The sequence below is a fragment of the Drosophila kikkawai genome, chromosome 3R (assembly GCF_030179895.1).
Source record: "Drosophila kikkawai strain 14028-0561.14 chromosome 3R, DkikHiC1v2, whole genome shotgun sequence".
Classification (NCBI taxonomy): Eukaryota; Metazoa; Arthropoda; class Insecta; order Diptera; family Drosophilidae; genus Drosophila; species Drosophila kikkawai.
This window is the reverse complement of record NC_091731.1, coordinates 15,921,840-15,938,425: the sequence shown is the minus strand read 5'-3', so window position 1 is coordinate 15,938,425 and position 16,586 is coordinate 15,921,840. Positions and strand designations below refer to the sequence as shown.

Here is a 16,586-nt window from a genome sequence, read left to right as displayed (position 1 = left end):
TTGCAAACATGTCTAGGTCGATTCTGTTTTTAATGCTGATCAAGAATATATATGATTTATAGGGTCGGAAATGGGTCCTTCCCTGATTTTTTGGCTTCGGACTGAAATTATTATACCCCTTAAGGTGTATTAATTTTAAATATTTATTCATAATTTTATATGATCATTTTTGGGATTAAAAATTCAATAATTAAGCCAAAAATGCATTAAATTCAATTCGGAAAGCTGTTCTAAGTTAGTTTTTTATGGTTAATAAATCTGCATATAAAGATTACAAATTTAACCAATTTAAAATTTTTCGATTTTTCTTGACCTCCTTAAACAATAAAATTAAACATAAAATTAAAAAAAAAAAATTAAAATTTTTAACTTTCTTGCAAACATGTCTAGATCGATTCTGTTTTTAATGCTGATCAAGAATATATATGATTTATAGGGTCGGAAATGGGTCCTTCCCTGATTTTTTGGCTTCGGACTGAAATTATTATACCCCTTAAGGTGTATTAATTTTAAATATTTATTCATAATTTTATATGATCATTTTTGGGCTTAAAAATTCAATAATTAAGCCAAAAATGCATTAAATTCAATTCGGAAAGCTGTTCTGAGTTAGTTTTTTTATGGTTAATAAATCTGCTAATAAAGATTAAAAATTTAACCAATTTAAAATCTTTCGATTTTTCTTGTCCTCCTTAATGTAAAAATTGACAAAATTCAAGAATCAAAAATAATTTGTAAAAAACTCCTGACATTATACTTTAATACAAAACATTTTTTTATTTATAAAATTTAAACTAAAACTAAAAAAAAACTAAAACGTGTTTGACATCGTACTTTATACGTTCGCCCTCTGTTTTTTACACCTCAAAAATAAAATCACGAATCGCCTACTTTTGGGCTTTGTTTTTAAATTAATTGTTTAAATAAAATAAGTGTAAACACAATCTTAAAAACGAAAATTGGAATACAACATTAAATAGTTTTTTTAAGTACATGTAAATCGTTATATTTTACTTGTAACTTTCAATTTTTGATTTTAAAAAATTCGCCATTTAATTCACTGCATATTCCATTTGGTCGGATAACATTATTCAAATCGATAGCAACCATAGTATATATTATCTGGTGGCGACCAGATGGAATCACAATTCCTGCCCCACCAAAAAAGAACTTCACCAAATACTGTTCGAACACCATAAGCGTCTGAAATGAAACATTTGCACCAATTACATTTGAAGACCTTTGAATAGTTGCCCACTTACTCCATTATGGTTGACGCACTTGTCCCGAATTCCTCCACGTTGATGACATGCTGTGTCATAATACTGTACCAGATTTGGTTCTTGTCGTACATAACTTTGCAGAAATCCAAAATCAAAATATTGAGTATAGTCGGTTGCCAAAAGCCACGTTCCCAATGTAATGCGTTAATACGAGCCTGAAAAAATGATGTTAATAATCTAGTGATTTCTTCTTATTCAAATATATTCACCTCGATGCGATCAGTTGGCTCTACTTCTCACACAGTTGTCACGTTTCCACTTACGACAATACCTGCCTCACTCAATTCAAACGTCATATTCGAAAGATCATACAATCCTTCTATACCCTTAAACCCGTTCGGATTATCCATACATTTTGTAAATATCTTGTTGTCCTCAAACTCAAATTTATACTGATTTTCAACCGAAAGGCTTACAATTTTCAGCAGGAAAAGTATTGACAAGTGCGAGCGTCGAAACATTTTATAGGTGTAAATTTTTCACGAATGATCTGCTGCATTTATTCGATGCATTTTTATAGCTGTAGCTACTGCATCTGATAAGTATTAACCGACGATTGAATATGTAGATTTTATCTATGGGATAAATTACATGTGGGTGTTGATAAATAACGATAATTTTGTTTGATTTGATTCAGTTTATTGATACGAGTAACTCTCCAAAAACAGCAACCGCGGCCAACACAGTAATGCTTACCTAAAATGTTTGTTTTAAATATATACATATTAGAAAGTGTTCGAATTATTCAACATTGACAGAATCTAGCATATTCTAAAACATATTTCGAAATATTCTTCACTCGAAAAATGCAAGAGTAGAAATAAAATGCTTATGTGTTTTTCTTCAATATATATTTTTATTTTCAGTGTTTTAAACTCGGAAAATATTCCCAGCTTCAATAATTTTGGACACTTTCGAGGTCAATAAACTGCCGAATCCCATTGGAGTTCAACGAGAGCTCACTTGACTTGAGTAGCTGCACTGCACCCTTTCTCAGACGCAGATAGCAGCGCTTCATTAAGAAACCATTATGTCAAATTATTCGGCAGCCACTTCAACCTTACAGCTAGCTTGGATCGATCCGAGACTTGTAAGTGGCCGCTTTCTCTGGAAATCAATTCAATTATAACTCAATTTGTTTCTCACAGGGATTACAGGGACTCCAGACCAGAGGACAATGCTTTGATTAATTCCACATGAACAGCTCCAAAGAGCTGCTGGTGATTAGCACACGAGCATGCCATCTATCCCATCCCCCTGGCATATGTACATACATCCCTATGTATGGAATGGTACATCATAACTAGCGACTGCATAAAATCCAAAAGGCCCGAAGGTGGTGGGACCACGACCACCCACATGGCCGTCTGTGCTTTTATTGCTCACGAAGTAGCATAAACAAATTGCGCTTCTAACGGCGGCATCGGAACATCATCCATATTCACATCCATATCCACAGCCACCAAGCCAACGCCACCACACACCTGATGGGCCTGATGGATGGACGAGGATAAATGAATGAATGGATGGGCTGAGGAGTTTCTGCTAGTACATTAAATGCATTCCCCCCAGCAACAATTTACACTGGGGAAATAAGTACTTTAATTTGAAAATTCGTTTTTTATTCTTATATATTAAAATATTGACAAGAAAATTTCTATGAGTATATAAATTTAACAAATATTTATAAAATAAACTCCACATATATGTAAATCAATATGTACTTATTTTCAACAGACGAATCAATCTAGTCAAGGTTTTTCTCATATGCTTGAGGATCGAAAAATCTGAGGATTTGGAAAAAGAAGGATAAAAAATCATAAAGATGTTCCTATGATTCGAGTTGAAATCGGCCGGAAATATGAGTTATCCCAAGAATTATTCCATATTTTTAAACCCTCATCGGACGACTATATCATATATCTGCCATACAAAATATGGAACAATTTTTAGAAAAAAATTACAACTTTGCTGTTTTTTAACATATTTTCACAATATAATATTCCAAGATTTTATTAAAAATTTAAAATTAAATTCCAAACCAAAAAATAATATAAAAGAAATAAGCTAAACATAATTTCATGTTTGGAATATCAACAAAATTTAAAATATAATATAATATTCCAAGATTTATTTAAAAATTTAAAATTAAATTCCAAACCAAAAAAATATAAAAAAATTAAAGCTAAACATAATTTCATGTTTGGAATATCAACAACATTTTCGCCCCTGTGTAGCTATGTTTGTTGTTACTGCGCTTTGCTTATTTGGAGTACGGTTTTGTGTTATTTCGGAGCGTTGTGTGGTCTCCACTCCCTTCTGTTTTTTTCGCCTTGGCGCGCTCTGACTTTCCACCAGTTTTGTTGCCCAAACAGTGGTCAACTAATGTGTCGCAAATGCCCCGCGGTGGCCGTCTAAACAAGCTACTTGGCGCACAGTACCAGGACCACCGCAGAACAGCTGTCTAGACAGATCTCGAGTGGCGATCCCAATTAGCAACTGTGGCCACACGCAGGACCTGGAGGAGTCCGGCCCGGCGTTCACACATATTTCACCGTTCCGTCCATTTGCCGACATCCTCAAGAGTGTCCTGTCTGGCCGGAGGCGGCGACAAGGCGTGATTTGTAAACAAAGCCACACGCATGATTACATGATCGTGGAGCCAGTGCATCCGCGACGGCGACAATGATTTTCAATTGCATATGTGTCGCCGGGAAGGTCAAACAAATAAACTGGGGAAGAATAAAAATATGATCTTTACGGATTTAGGCAAAGACATAGATGATAGAAATTTATGTAATAGATATTTATAAACAAATATAATTAGATATAATTACCTTTATAAAAACAAAATATAATATGAATTTACATTCTAAATTCGACATTTTTGTTGGCAATTTAATACTTAAAGATTCATTTTAATTTACAAAAAACGTATATATTGACTATTCCAGGCATACAAGTATTTTAGCTTGAATTACTCATTAGTCAGTGAACAAAACACCATAAACATTTATTCATTGCAATTGGTATTTATGTTCACTTGCTCATTTATATTCACTTGTTCATTTTGGTTCATTTTGCTTATTTTTGTACTCAGTTTTCAAATGAAATACTCAGAAATCAGTATAAAAAGAGTGAACAACTGAGCAACTGAGCAAATGAAGAGTAGAACAAGTAAGCAATATAAGTAAGTTGACTCATTTTGTAAAAATGAACTAGTAAATTTGTTCATCCAGGTGAACATTACACCAAAACATTTCAGATAAAATCAATGTCAAGTTAATTGTTAAAATTTTCTAAAATAATTTTTCACATCTGAAAATATTTTTCTTACCTTCAGACGACATTTTCCCGCAGTGCAAAAGATACAAATATACATAGATAAAGATACAGATGCAATGAAGCAAGATGCGCACTTTTAAGCTCTTAAGCACAAACGATTCACTTTGGCCAAATGTGCGCTTTTCAATTGAATTTATTTTTCAATTTCCATATACATATATTGGAAATATCGGAATTTTCCATTTTCAATTACCATTGGGCCGGGTCTGCTGTCGAAGACACAAGTACGCGTATTATTAATGTAATAGCGGCTAATTGCATATTCGATGCCAACGCCAAAGGCAAATTAGAACGCAAGCGAAACACTTCAGGCCGCGGCTTAAAAGCTTTGATTTTGATGGAACACTTTTTTGGGGGGAGGGCGAGGCATTTTGGGCATTTTATGGCTGCATTTGGCGGCTGTTGAGACCATTGCTTGGGGCATTCTCCAAAGTGGATCCGCATAGATTAGGGAATTTGCAATAATTTTATCCACTTGAGCCCCCCCATCCTCCTGCAAGTGCGTTTCGTGTGTCTAGTATTCTCTGTGAATCCCCACAGATGGTTGACTGCTGATCAAGGTTTATGGCCAAATCGACAAAACAAGAAGTAGAAGCCAAATTTACCGCAGAAAAGCCGTTGCATTTATTTGGCCTGGCCGAGACAATAAACAAAGTATCACTGCTGGCTGGCATGCAGCAACAAATAGTGGCAATCTAAATACGAGTACGAATGCGGCGCGAAGAACAATAAAAAAACACATTGGCAAAATATGACAAAGTAAACAATAATAAGTCTGCAACGCCAAATTGAATGATCGATGCCTCCATACCTCCCTTGTGGCGATCGAAGACCGAATCGGACGTCACGGAGCAATCCACCATCGAAATTCCTGATCGTATATAAAATTTAATTGCCTACAAATTGGCGCGTTGAGTTTTATTGCAATTTAACCATTTATAATCGTATTTTAAACCCATTGTTTACTGTACATTATAGCTGGGATTTCGGGTAACGGAGAACGTTTACAAGGAAGCAGCCTCCAGTTTAGAATCTTCATTTACCACACACCGGGAAACAAATATTTAATTTAGTCAAATTTAGGTTTTATTTACGATTTCCTATCGTTTAGCTTGATCGCTTTGGGAAGTGTGCAGCATAAACTTGAAGAGGAAAGTTTTGAAATGGAAAATCTTGCTCTTGTTTTATATCACCATTGAAATCACTTAAATGCAAAACTAAATATTATATAGAAATATGAATGAATATTAGAATATTTAAATCTCAGAATTCAGTTATAAAAAGAAATAATTTCTATTTTTACTAACCTTATCTTAGGGAGTCTGCTGATAAGGTCAACTGAAAGACATTTGGTCTTTCAGACAAGATTACGCTCACCAAAATTTCCCCTTTATTAACTGACATACTTTCAAGATAAACATGGGAGAAAAGGTCCATTCTCTTATCGATGTCAAGCTGTGATCTTGAAATAAACTCATCTTCACGTCATGACTTGGCTGTATTATACAGATTAACAGTGGAAAAATATCAGCTATCCAAAATGTCACCCAAATCAGTATGCCGTTGACTGGCCAGTGATCAAGACATACAAAAAGTAACATTTTTGCAGGAAAAATGGTTAGTGAAGTGTTTAAATTCAACAACAAAAATTATAAAAATGTATTAATAAAGTTATACGAGTGTTTGTTGAAAGTGCTATGATTTTTTCCAGCTAATAATGTTAAATAATGAACCTTTTTTCGCTCAAAACAATAATAACATAACATAATTAAATCACATAATAATTATACATTATTTTCTTATATTTCAAGAAACCCTCAACTATTATCCGTTTTATAATATTGCTTCTCTTTGGACATGGGGAAGGGGCCAGAATTTTGGCACCTTTCTTTCTGCCCGTTCGAAGTCACTTTATGATGACAAATGCCATTATACGAGAGCTAGTGCAACGTGGACATGAGGTTACCTTTATAACACCATTTTCCTTGGCCAAGGAAAATCTGGGAGCCAACTACACAGAAGTTCTTTTGCCACTTTACAATACATGGGCTGATAGTAAGATTTGTAACTAAAACATTGTCACTATAATACTAAATAATTATTATTTTAAATAGTTTCTGAAATAATGAAGACCTCGTCGGCCCTGGACATGGTTGATGTACCCAAATGGACAGCTATGAAATTGGCCCAACACATTGGCCTAAAGTCAACGGATTTTGCTTTGGCCCAACCAGAGATTCAAAAGCTAATCCATGCCAAGGATAAAGTGGGAAAATATGATCTCCTCTTGGTGGAACAGTTTTACAATGAAGGAGCTTTGATGCTGGGTCATTTGTACCAAGTGCCGGTTATAAGCATAGCAACCTTTGCTTATGCCAACTATTTTAGCCAACTCTTTGGCTTTATAACGCCATTATCGTATGTGCCAAATGTTTTTCTATCCTGCACGGATAGAATGACCCTTTGGCAAAGGCTAGAAAATGTGGTAATTGGTGCTAAAGAGGATTTCCATAGAGAACTTTTCTATTATCCAGCCCAGGATGCCATTATAAAAAAGTATTTTGCTAGTTTATTGCCAGAGGTGCCAAGGGTTAAGGAATTGGAAAGAAATATCTCGGCCATATTCTTGAACAGCTATATGCCCCTGACATCTCCAAGACCCATGACCTTTAACATGATCTCTGTGGGAGGACTGCACATCCAGCCACCCAAACGGTTGCCAGGACATATACAAAAGTTTCTCGATGAGGCAGAACACGGTGCTATATACTTTAGTCTGGGTAAGTTTTATATATGATAAAAAATTCAAGTTTTCCATAAAGCCTTCTCTCTTAGGATCCCAAGTCCGCAGTGCTGACATGCCGGCCGAGAAGCTAAACATCTTCCTTGGTGTTTTTGCCAGGCTCAAACAACGCGTTTTGTGGAAATTCGAAGATGACAAGTTGCCCAATCTCCCTGGAAATGTAAAAGTGGAAAAGTGGCTGCCACAAGCTGATATTTTGGCCCATCCTAAGGTGAGGGTTTTCATTGCCCATGGCGGACTCTTTGGCATGCAGGAGGCAGTACATCATGCGGTCCCAGTGCTGGGAATGCCTTTCTATTTCGATCAGAATCCCAATATAAAGGAAGGGATATCTGCTGGCTATGCCATTGGTCTGGACTATCGGGACATATCGGAGGAAAAGCTAGAGTTGGCCCTCACAGAGTTGCTGTCAAATCCTAAATACAAAGATAATATGAATCGAGCTTCAAAGATCTTTAGGGATCGTCCGCTCGGGGCTATGGACACGGCCATGTACTGGATAGATTATGTCATTGAACATCGTGGAGCTCCACACTTGGTGGCAGCAGGGGTAAACCTTCCCTGGTATCAATTTTATCTACTGGATGTCGTTGCTATTATAGTATTTATTATTTCATTCTTTATTTTAATATTATGCAGAATTTTTCGAAAGGTTAAAGATTTGCAGGGAATTACAAAGTGGAAAAAAATACAATGAGAGGTAGTATAAGAAAATAAGAAATAAATTTAAATTAAATTGGTTAAAGCAAAAATAACAATAAATATTAAATTAATTGATATATTTCAAATTATTGTATCATTTTATATAATTTTTTATAGTCCTGTAATTTCTCTTATAAATATTACAATCTGTAGATTCAATTTATGTTCATTATTCCATTTCAAAATAACATTTTCTCATTACCACATGTGCTTATTTTATGAATACTTGACCTGCCCTTTGTTGGTTTTTTATATTCTTATTTTTTGCAATAATAACCCCGTACACTTAAGCTTTGGCACTTGAGCTTCTACTTAAGTATTTAATGAATCCAAATGGCATGGCCATACAATACAACTTAAGGCGCCTGAGTGCCAGGCCAAGTGCTCTTTAGGAATTGAGCAAAAAATTCAAAAGCCAAAAACGAATAGATATATATATTTTTTTAGAGAAGCTTACTCATCAGAGATTTAATGGGATTTCAACATGATCATTATATAGCCATGAATTGCTCAAATTATTATTTCTACATATTCCAGTATTCATTGGTTTTCAAAGTATTCGAAAACTTTGAAATGAAAAGATATAGTCAAAGGTTTTCTTTTGATTTCTCGGATTTAAGGAAAAGGTAATATAGAAAAATATTACACATATAAGTCTCCCTTTTATATATTTTATTAAGAACTAATTATTAAGCTAAACAACAACACGGAATGAAGAACACCTAATCTTCAATTAAATCAAATAATAATTCATTGTTCATATTTTTTGGGAAATTTAAATAAATATTTCGAAACGTTCAACTGTTATTTATTAATTATTTGAACATGTTTACATACTTGAAACAGATAAGTATATCCCATATACATTTTCCTAAATCCCATATCTACCCAATTCCACAAATCGCATAAACAAATTGACCCAAAAGACAGTTGCTTCCTGCAATGAAAGCGCCACAGCCAGTTGCCAGCGCCATTTGGTTGTTGGACACAAATGGGATGTTTACACGACTCCGGGCGGGGTCTCCGTCTCCGGCAAGTGCACTTGAGGCGAGAGTGCAGAGACACGACCGGAGTAGCAGGCCTCAGCTCTATATGGCCTCTGCACAACACACATATGTACATACATACAGCTCATTATGCATTCACGGACTGACATTGAAGTGGGTGCGACGCCCCGCGTTGGAGGCTGTGCTAGCTGGCTAGGGTTACATTGCCCATTCGAATTATTATTGGTATTTGTAACACATGATTACGCTTTATTGTAAACAAAAGCCCCGATAAACAGCCAAACATACACACACACGCACGCCCTAATGATATGTTAATGCAGATGGCGCACAGGGCGTATGAGTGCTGCTGCTGTTGCTGCTTCTGCGTGCGGAAAGGGTGATCCGAAGCTGTTTGTCTGTCAACGGCTTAGGCAAATAAACTTGAAATCCTCCTCCAAAGGAATTTGGTCTTGTACACCGCAGTTGAGATTGATGAAGACAGGTTAATGAGGGATGAGAGAGCTTCTGGGTGAAATGGTTAATTGACCGGCAATTTGGAGATAGTCACCTTTGAATGCAGCCCAATCAGAGTTGGTTACCCTCCCAGGGAAACGGGAAGGACCAGAATACAGCTTACTTTTGGCAAGCCGAAAGCTATATGTTCTTCAGGTGTAAGAGAAATTTTTGGTATTAATATTATAAATCTAACGAGAACATCCAAAACGTTCTTGTATATTTTATATCAAAATAAATCGTTTAAAACGATATATCGATAATCGAATTCACTTTAAAAATATCGAAAAATATTGATTTACATTTACAATTTTATTGATAAATTATGATGATTATTAAATGTAATATATATAGTCTATAAAATAATATTTAATTACTTTTTATATATGATTTATTTTATTTTATTTTTATTATTTATTAAGCTTTTTCTTTTTTTATCTTATTTTATATATATTTTTATTTATAATTGTTTATATAGGCATGTATAACCAAAGAAAAGGAACAATATAATATATAAAAAAATATATCCAGCTTATTATCATATATAAAACAGAATTTAGATTGATTAAAGTTAAATATAGGCAAAAATAATGCATTTAAGGATAATATATCGATATAATCAATGTAATTTAACAGAAATTCGACAATGACAACATTTTTGGTCTTCTCTAGAGGACCTACTTAAAATATATATTTCTAAAAATACATTTTTTGATTACTGTTTATCTATATTTACAACGAAGTTTAAACAAAGTTCGATAGATCAAACAATATATCGCTTTATGGCACTTATCTCAATGTTAAACTATCGATTTATTAATCGTGCTCTGCATCAAATATCGATACTTTATAAATATCTTTAAAAGAAGAGAAAGGATTTCATAGAATACAATTTAGTCCGATTTGGTTAAAGATAACCTGTCTATATTGTTGTCCAAGCTTGTTTATTTATTATTTATAAAATATTTGGAGTTTGTTAAACTTACACCAGAATAATAAATTTCTTATAAAATAATATTTTTACCGTTACAAACATCTATAAAAAATACAAATAACCTCTGTCTCTAGTATAAAAAGCTGACCACCTAAGGCAACGACAGAAGAAGCTGTCGACACGCCGCAGCGTTTAAGTGTAATTTTCTTCTTATTCTATTGAAGCATGTCCTTGGCCGGCAGGATAGCTCGCCAACTCACTGCAACGCACTGCCGAGCAACTTCTCGACGGGCTTCCTTCGCCTCGTTAAAAATTCACTTCAGCCGTCGCTTTCACTTCGGATAAACATAATGGCCGTTCATTTGCTCCCGTCGCTCGTCTGGGCTGTATTTTCGACCCACTCAGCCACCCAGCGGCAGGAGCAGCAAGAAAATGTTCTTTTCGAATCGAAGACGGAGGAGCGCTCAGGACAATTGCGGACGTGTGCGCCAGCCAGGACACTGAGTTCAAAAAGGGGGAAAAACGATGCAAAAAGAAGATGGGAAAAAAAGGAAAAAAAACTAAGGAAAAGTGAATGTCCCATCTTGTGCGCCATGTAATTTGCTCTCTTGCCATGTGCTTCATCAGAAAGGAAATTGAAAATTGCTGCTAATAGCTGCCGACGACATTGGAGTGGGTGTGGCCGATAGGCGTTATTTTGGGTGGCAGAATCCGAAAAGAAATTCTTCTTATAATCATTATGAAAAAAAAAAGGAGAGGAAAAATAGAGAAGAAAAACGAAGGAAAAGGTAAAGAGAGAGGCCACTAAGGAAAAGTAGGTGGAATTCATTTGAAACCTAAATTGCTCAGCTTAGTGACGAAAGCTAACGAGGCATTAAGCTGCTCTTTATACCACAAAATGGATGTTGATTTATGCAATGCAGAGAATTCAGGGTAATTCGAATGAGAAAAAGGCCAATTAGGCCACCAGTCGAGGTATCTATTAACTTGTTTATAGATGCATTTTAAGGGAGAGATATTTATGAAATGGAAAATATTAATAGTTAGGTACCCGGTTAATAAAACTAGACAATACCGACTCAGGCATGTCTAAAATGTTTGATATACCGATAATATATTGTTCATATGTATGGTTAATAAATACATTTATCGTTGCGCGATAAATCGATATTATAATTGATAAATAGGACCTCTTTACGTATTCTATGGTTAAAAACAATATTCTTCGATGTTCAAAATTTTAATAAATGTAAAACTCGAATTTTGTTTTATCTTTATTTTATATTTCTTCGCTGATCGCACCTCTTCGATCATGCATGGTCGATAACAATATCGAGTGCAAAGTTTCATATCGATATTTACATTAGAAAGTTTCTTAGAGTTACCTTAGTATATAAAGTTTACATTTTTACATAAAAAGTTTACGTTTTTACATTGTTAATCGTACTATATTCGCCTAAATTGTTAATATGTCTAAGTCAACGATATGTTTGATATATTTTGAAACGATATTCGATATTTAATCGTTCATTTTGTTACTTATCTTTATTTAAATTTTAGATATAACCAACATAACGATATTTTTGATAAAATTTGAGCGTGATAATAGTTATAATTCACAATTATAGTAAATCAATTAAATTTAAGTAGGGATTCAAAATATTTTTAAAAGCAAATCAAAGATTTTTAATAAACTTTTCAATACCCAATTTTTTTTTAAGTTATTTTCCAACATCCCTTCTTTTTCATTGATTTTCAGTAATTTAAATACAGTTTTTCTCTAAATTCCCCACCACCAAGAGTCCACTGTAAATTCTCAAAGCACCCACTCTTTCAGATGACTCAAGGGAAGGCATCCATTTTTCCAACTGTTTACACTAAACAATGGGCACTTAAACGGGCTTTAAGCACCTTTATGTTGTTCGAAATAAATATATGAAAACAAACGATTAACGCGCCAAGTAAGTTGCAGGTGCTCAGCCAAAAAGATTCCTCTAGAAGAGGAAACTTTTCCAGAAAGGAAACTGTTTCATTAAAGTGTTTATCCATGTATACGACACCATTCAGTTTTTTGTTTTGTTCTTCTCGCGATCCAAACACTTTTTTCGATGCCAAGGGAAAAACAGATCCCCAACATGCCAAGAGTGACTGTTTATCAATGGATCTTCAAGTGTTTTCCGCCTGCTAGAGACGCTCCTCAGGCAGCTGATAAGACTGGGATCCATTGGGAAATGGAAAATACTAAGGCAACAACATCTCACATCTCTCACCCACTCACTAACGCCTGCAATGCCCCAGGCGAGGCATAACCAAATGCCTATTGCGACTTTAATTGTCCGACATTACGAGTCGGCAGGTCCATTAAAAATGTTAATTAAGTTGCCCCACTGGAACTTGGACACACATGTGTGCCCGGTCGGTCCCTCTCAGTCTGCTATACCACAACATTTCCATCTAAACAGCTCGCGAAAAACAAACCATCCATCTAGTGCTAGTTTGGACTCAACTCAACATTCGCGCGATCGATAAAATAATACAAAAAAAAAAGAAAAGTAAAGAGAAGAAAAACCAAAATCGTTTTATGCATGCGGTAAAAATTTGAAATTTTTTAGCCGAAATTTGAACAATAAACAAAATCACAAAAGCCAAAACATTTATCATTCAATTTCATGCTACTGAGACTGGGGCTGCCTGATGCCTGATGCCTGCTGCCGTTCCCGAAATCATTTAAATGATTTTTTATTTGAAGCCAAATAAGCAAAGGAGTGGCCACCGAGCGAGAGCGGGTTGGTTGGATTTAGCATCCGATTTGGAATTAGCATTGCGCAAGATTTAACTCAACAGCTGCTGTTTGGAATTGAGTTGGAAATTGAATTCGAAATTGAGGTGGGTGGCCATTTTGTTGGACAGGCCCAGTGCCAGAGGCTGCGAGGGGGCGGGCACCATCAACTTGCGCAAATAGCACCATCATCACGAACAATTGGTGCTAGTCCGTCTCCCACCTCCCACCTCCCACCTCCTCCATCCGCCCCGGGTCCGGGCTCGATTATGTGGGCCGGATTCCCATGAATTTTTCGGGGACCGCACACAGTCACCGCTCCGGTTTTTGGTTGGTTGGCTAATGAAAAGCTGAAAAACAATTAACTATAAATTAAACGCACAATTTTCAAAACAAAATAAACATCAGAGCATCATTTGTACTTTGTTTTCGTGTTTGTTTACGGCAATCCGTGTTCGGTGAGGGGGGAATAGTACGATTTACCTATAGAAACCGAAGTCATCATCCCAGAAATCCCCTAACCACTGGCAAACCCCATCGCCCTGGCATCATAGCAATTAGGCAATGTCGCTGGCTCAAATCCCTATTTGGGAATCCCACACCCCTTTGGACCCGGCCTATCCCATAAAACAAAGAGCACAACTTTAAAAACAACATCGGGTTTGAAATGGAGAATGATCGATGGGGGAATACACTTTTTTTTAATATATTATTATAAGCTAAGAAAATTAAAAACTTTATACAAAAATTAAAAGTTGTAGAACAACACTAACTAGCATAGTACTATTTAAATAATAAATAAATAAGGGATAAGGTTAAAATTAAGGATGACAGTGAATATCGATAAATCGATTCATCTTCAATATTTAAGACCAAACCCGATACCCAAATCAATATTTTAGACTTGCGAAAAGTAGATTTAACATTGCGATAACTTGATATTCTGTGAATTAAATAACTTTATACAATTGTTAATAGAGAATAGCCAAATTTTAACATTGATTGCGATAATTTTCGATTTTTGAAATTTCGATATGTCAAAGTTTTCGATATTTTCGATTAAATAGAACTTTTTTCGATGTAGATTATAATTAAAAATTTTTTAAAATAAATGAGGTATCAGCAATTTTTAGTTAAGCAGTAAAATGGTAAAATAAATTGAATTCATGAAGTTTTAAGAATAACAAATTGAAGTATAAATCTAAAGAAATTATAATTTAATATATTAAAGTACTTACAAATATAAATATACCCCACTAACACCTAGAGTATACAACTTTATAGTTTTTAGAGTTTAGTTGATGAATTTGTTGTGAAGTTATTCCTACCAAGAACTGTTAGGACCACGGCTGTTGCATAAACAAACTGAGCCGCTGGCAGAAGAACACGTGCACCAACAACAACACCAACAACAACACAAACAACACCAACAACAACAACAATAGCAATAGCAAATCGAAGTGTCAGTCGCAGTCGATGCTCATCCTCCGGACTAGGCCCTGGGCCTCCTTTTATGGCGCACATGTGTGCAGCAGACGACGACTATGTCGGATCCGATCGGATCAAGATCCGAGGGATGTATGTGGGCGAGCGTGGGGATCAGGAGCAATGGGTAGACAACGCCAAAACGCTAAAGCAAAGTGCATCGAAATGGGCCAAAAACAAAAAGAATGCAGTGCATTTTATAATAAGTGAACATTTTGGGCATTTTGTTTACACTTTAAGCTGTCCGGGCCACGGTTTTCCTCAGCCGTTTCTTTTGAGTTTGCATTTTTGCCATTAAATGCACTCTCTGCTTAAGAATGCAATACCCCTCATACCCAACCCCTCCCCTCATTAAAAATGTTTAAACAAATAGCAAGAGAATAATGCTAAAATTGTTTACCATCAAGGATGTCCGGAGACAGGAGACGACTAATTGCAGTTCAGAGATCGCGCATACGCCACTTGGAACTGGGACTCATGAGCAATTTTCCATATTAATTACAAGTCATATATCGGCGGCCTCTTTTAAAAGGATTGCCGTCAAGTAGCTGACAGTTCGTAGCACCGGCGGCGGGGCATGTGTGTCATAAAAAAAAGGTTGCATAAACAAATCCGGAGGCGGCGCAGTATAAACAAATTAGTAGCCAAGCAGGACGAATGGATTTCACTCCACAAGACCACATGCAGTGGCTGTGTGTGTGTCTTCAACCCTTCCGAAATCTGAAATCTGAAATCCGAAGCATGCCATAAAGCCGAAACTCAAAGTCAAAGTGAGCATGAATTACCGCAGATGAGCGAAATAAACCAAGGGGAGGGTTGTTTTAGTAACTTCACTCACATTAAAAGGAAAACCACTCAAACAGGGATTTTCACTCAAAAATATTGTATTTTTTGGAAGGGGAAATTGATGAAATTATTTGGAAAATTTATTTATTTATTTATTTAAAGCTAACAAATAGGTTTAAACTAAGAGCTAACGTAGAGTTAAAAGCCAAAGCAACTTAAGGCCTTCGGCTTGATAATTTTATAATTAATATTTTAAATAACTAAACTAAGAAGTAAAGCTGACACAAAAATCTTGTATAAATATTAATTGATTGATATAGTATAGTATATAGTTACAGATATTTCATCTGTTAAGATCCTTTAAATTAACTTTAAGAACTTAGTTTTAGCTTTTATAATTTTTTTTATTTTATTTTATTTATTATAATATTAGTCTGATTTTGCTTATTTTTTAAAACATTTTAACCCGGTTATTTCTGGTGTAAAAGTTAATTATTAAATGTTAAAATTGAAATTAATAATTTAATAGCAATATTTTAAATAAATAAAAATATTTATAAATAACTAAACTATTTTACTTATGTCTAAGATGTATATTTATTATTTGGATTTGATTCCGGCTTAATTAAATAATAATAATTATTATTGTTATTAGTATTATTATTATTCATTTTTTTATTATTATTTGTATAAGTTTTATTATTATTTATATTATTTTTATTATTACTTGAATTATTATTATTATTATATATTTATATATGTTATTTATTATTTGTATTATTATTTCTTTCTTAATTCTTACTTAGTCTTTCTCCATATTTTCATTGCCTGAATAACAAGTTTCCTGTTAACAAATATTGACTTTAAACTGAATTATGACAGGCAGAGAGGCCAAACGACAAAAAATAGCTAAAATATCCCTTTTATTGACACAAGTAATTACAACTGTCAATCGATTTTAGTGTCC

At 34.7% G+C, this 16,586-nt stretch overlaps 1 protein-coding gene and 1 long non-coding RNA gene across 2 annotated transcripts; one reads left to right on the top strand and one right to left on the bottom strand.

The window, feature by feature from the left end:
- Window positions 1–1,061: 1,061 nt before the first annotated feature.
- Window positions 1,062–1,629, bottom strand: LOC138928683 (uncharacterized). The gene is made up of 3 exons (XR_011445070.1): window positions 1,493–1,629; window positions 1,263–1,438; window positions 1,062–1,203 (listed from the first exon to the last, which is right to left on the bottom strand). It is a non-coding gene; the product is annotated as an uncharacterized lncRNA (long non-coding RNA).
- A 4,593-nt stretch (window positions 1,630–6,222) lies between these two features.
- Window positions 6,223–10,307, top strand: Ugt49B2 (UDP-glycosyltransferase family 49 member B2). Its single transcript, XM_017180088.3, has 5 exons — window positions 6,223–6,245; window positions 6,440–6,683; window positions 6,743–7,408; window positions 7,464–8,032; window positions 10,272–10,307. Exons 1-5 carry the CDS (start codon window positions 6,243–6,245, stop codon window positions 10,305–10,307), a joined length of 1,518 nt encoding a protein of 505 aa, XP_017035577.2. The 5' UTR covers window positions 6,223–6,242.
- The last annotated feature ends 6,279 nt before the right edge of the window (window positions 10,308–16,586 follow it).

Coding starts and splice junctions, on each gene's coding strand:
- Ugt49B2 (XM_017180088.3), top strand. Junction 6,684..6,742: donor TTACAATACATGGGCTGATA/GTAAGATTTGTA, acceptor TATTTTAAATAG/TTTCTGAAATAATGAAGACC. Junction 7,409..7,463: donor TGCTATATACTTTAGTCTGG/GTAAGTTTTATA, acceptor CTTCTCTCTTAG/GATCCCAAGTCCGCAGTGCT.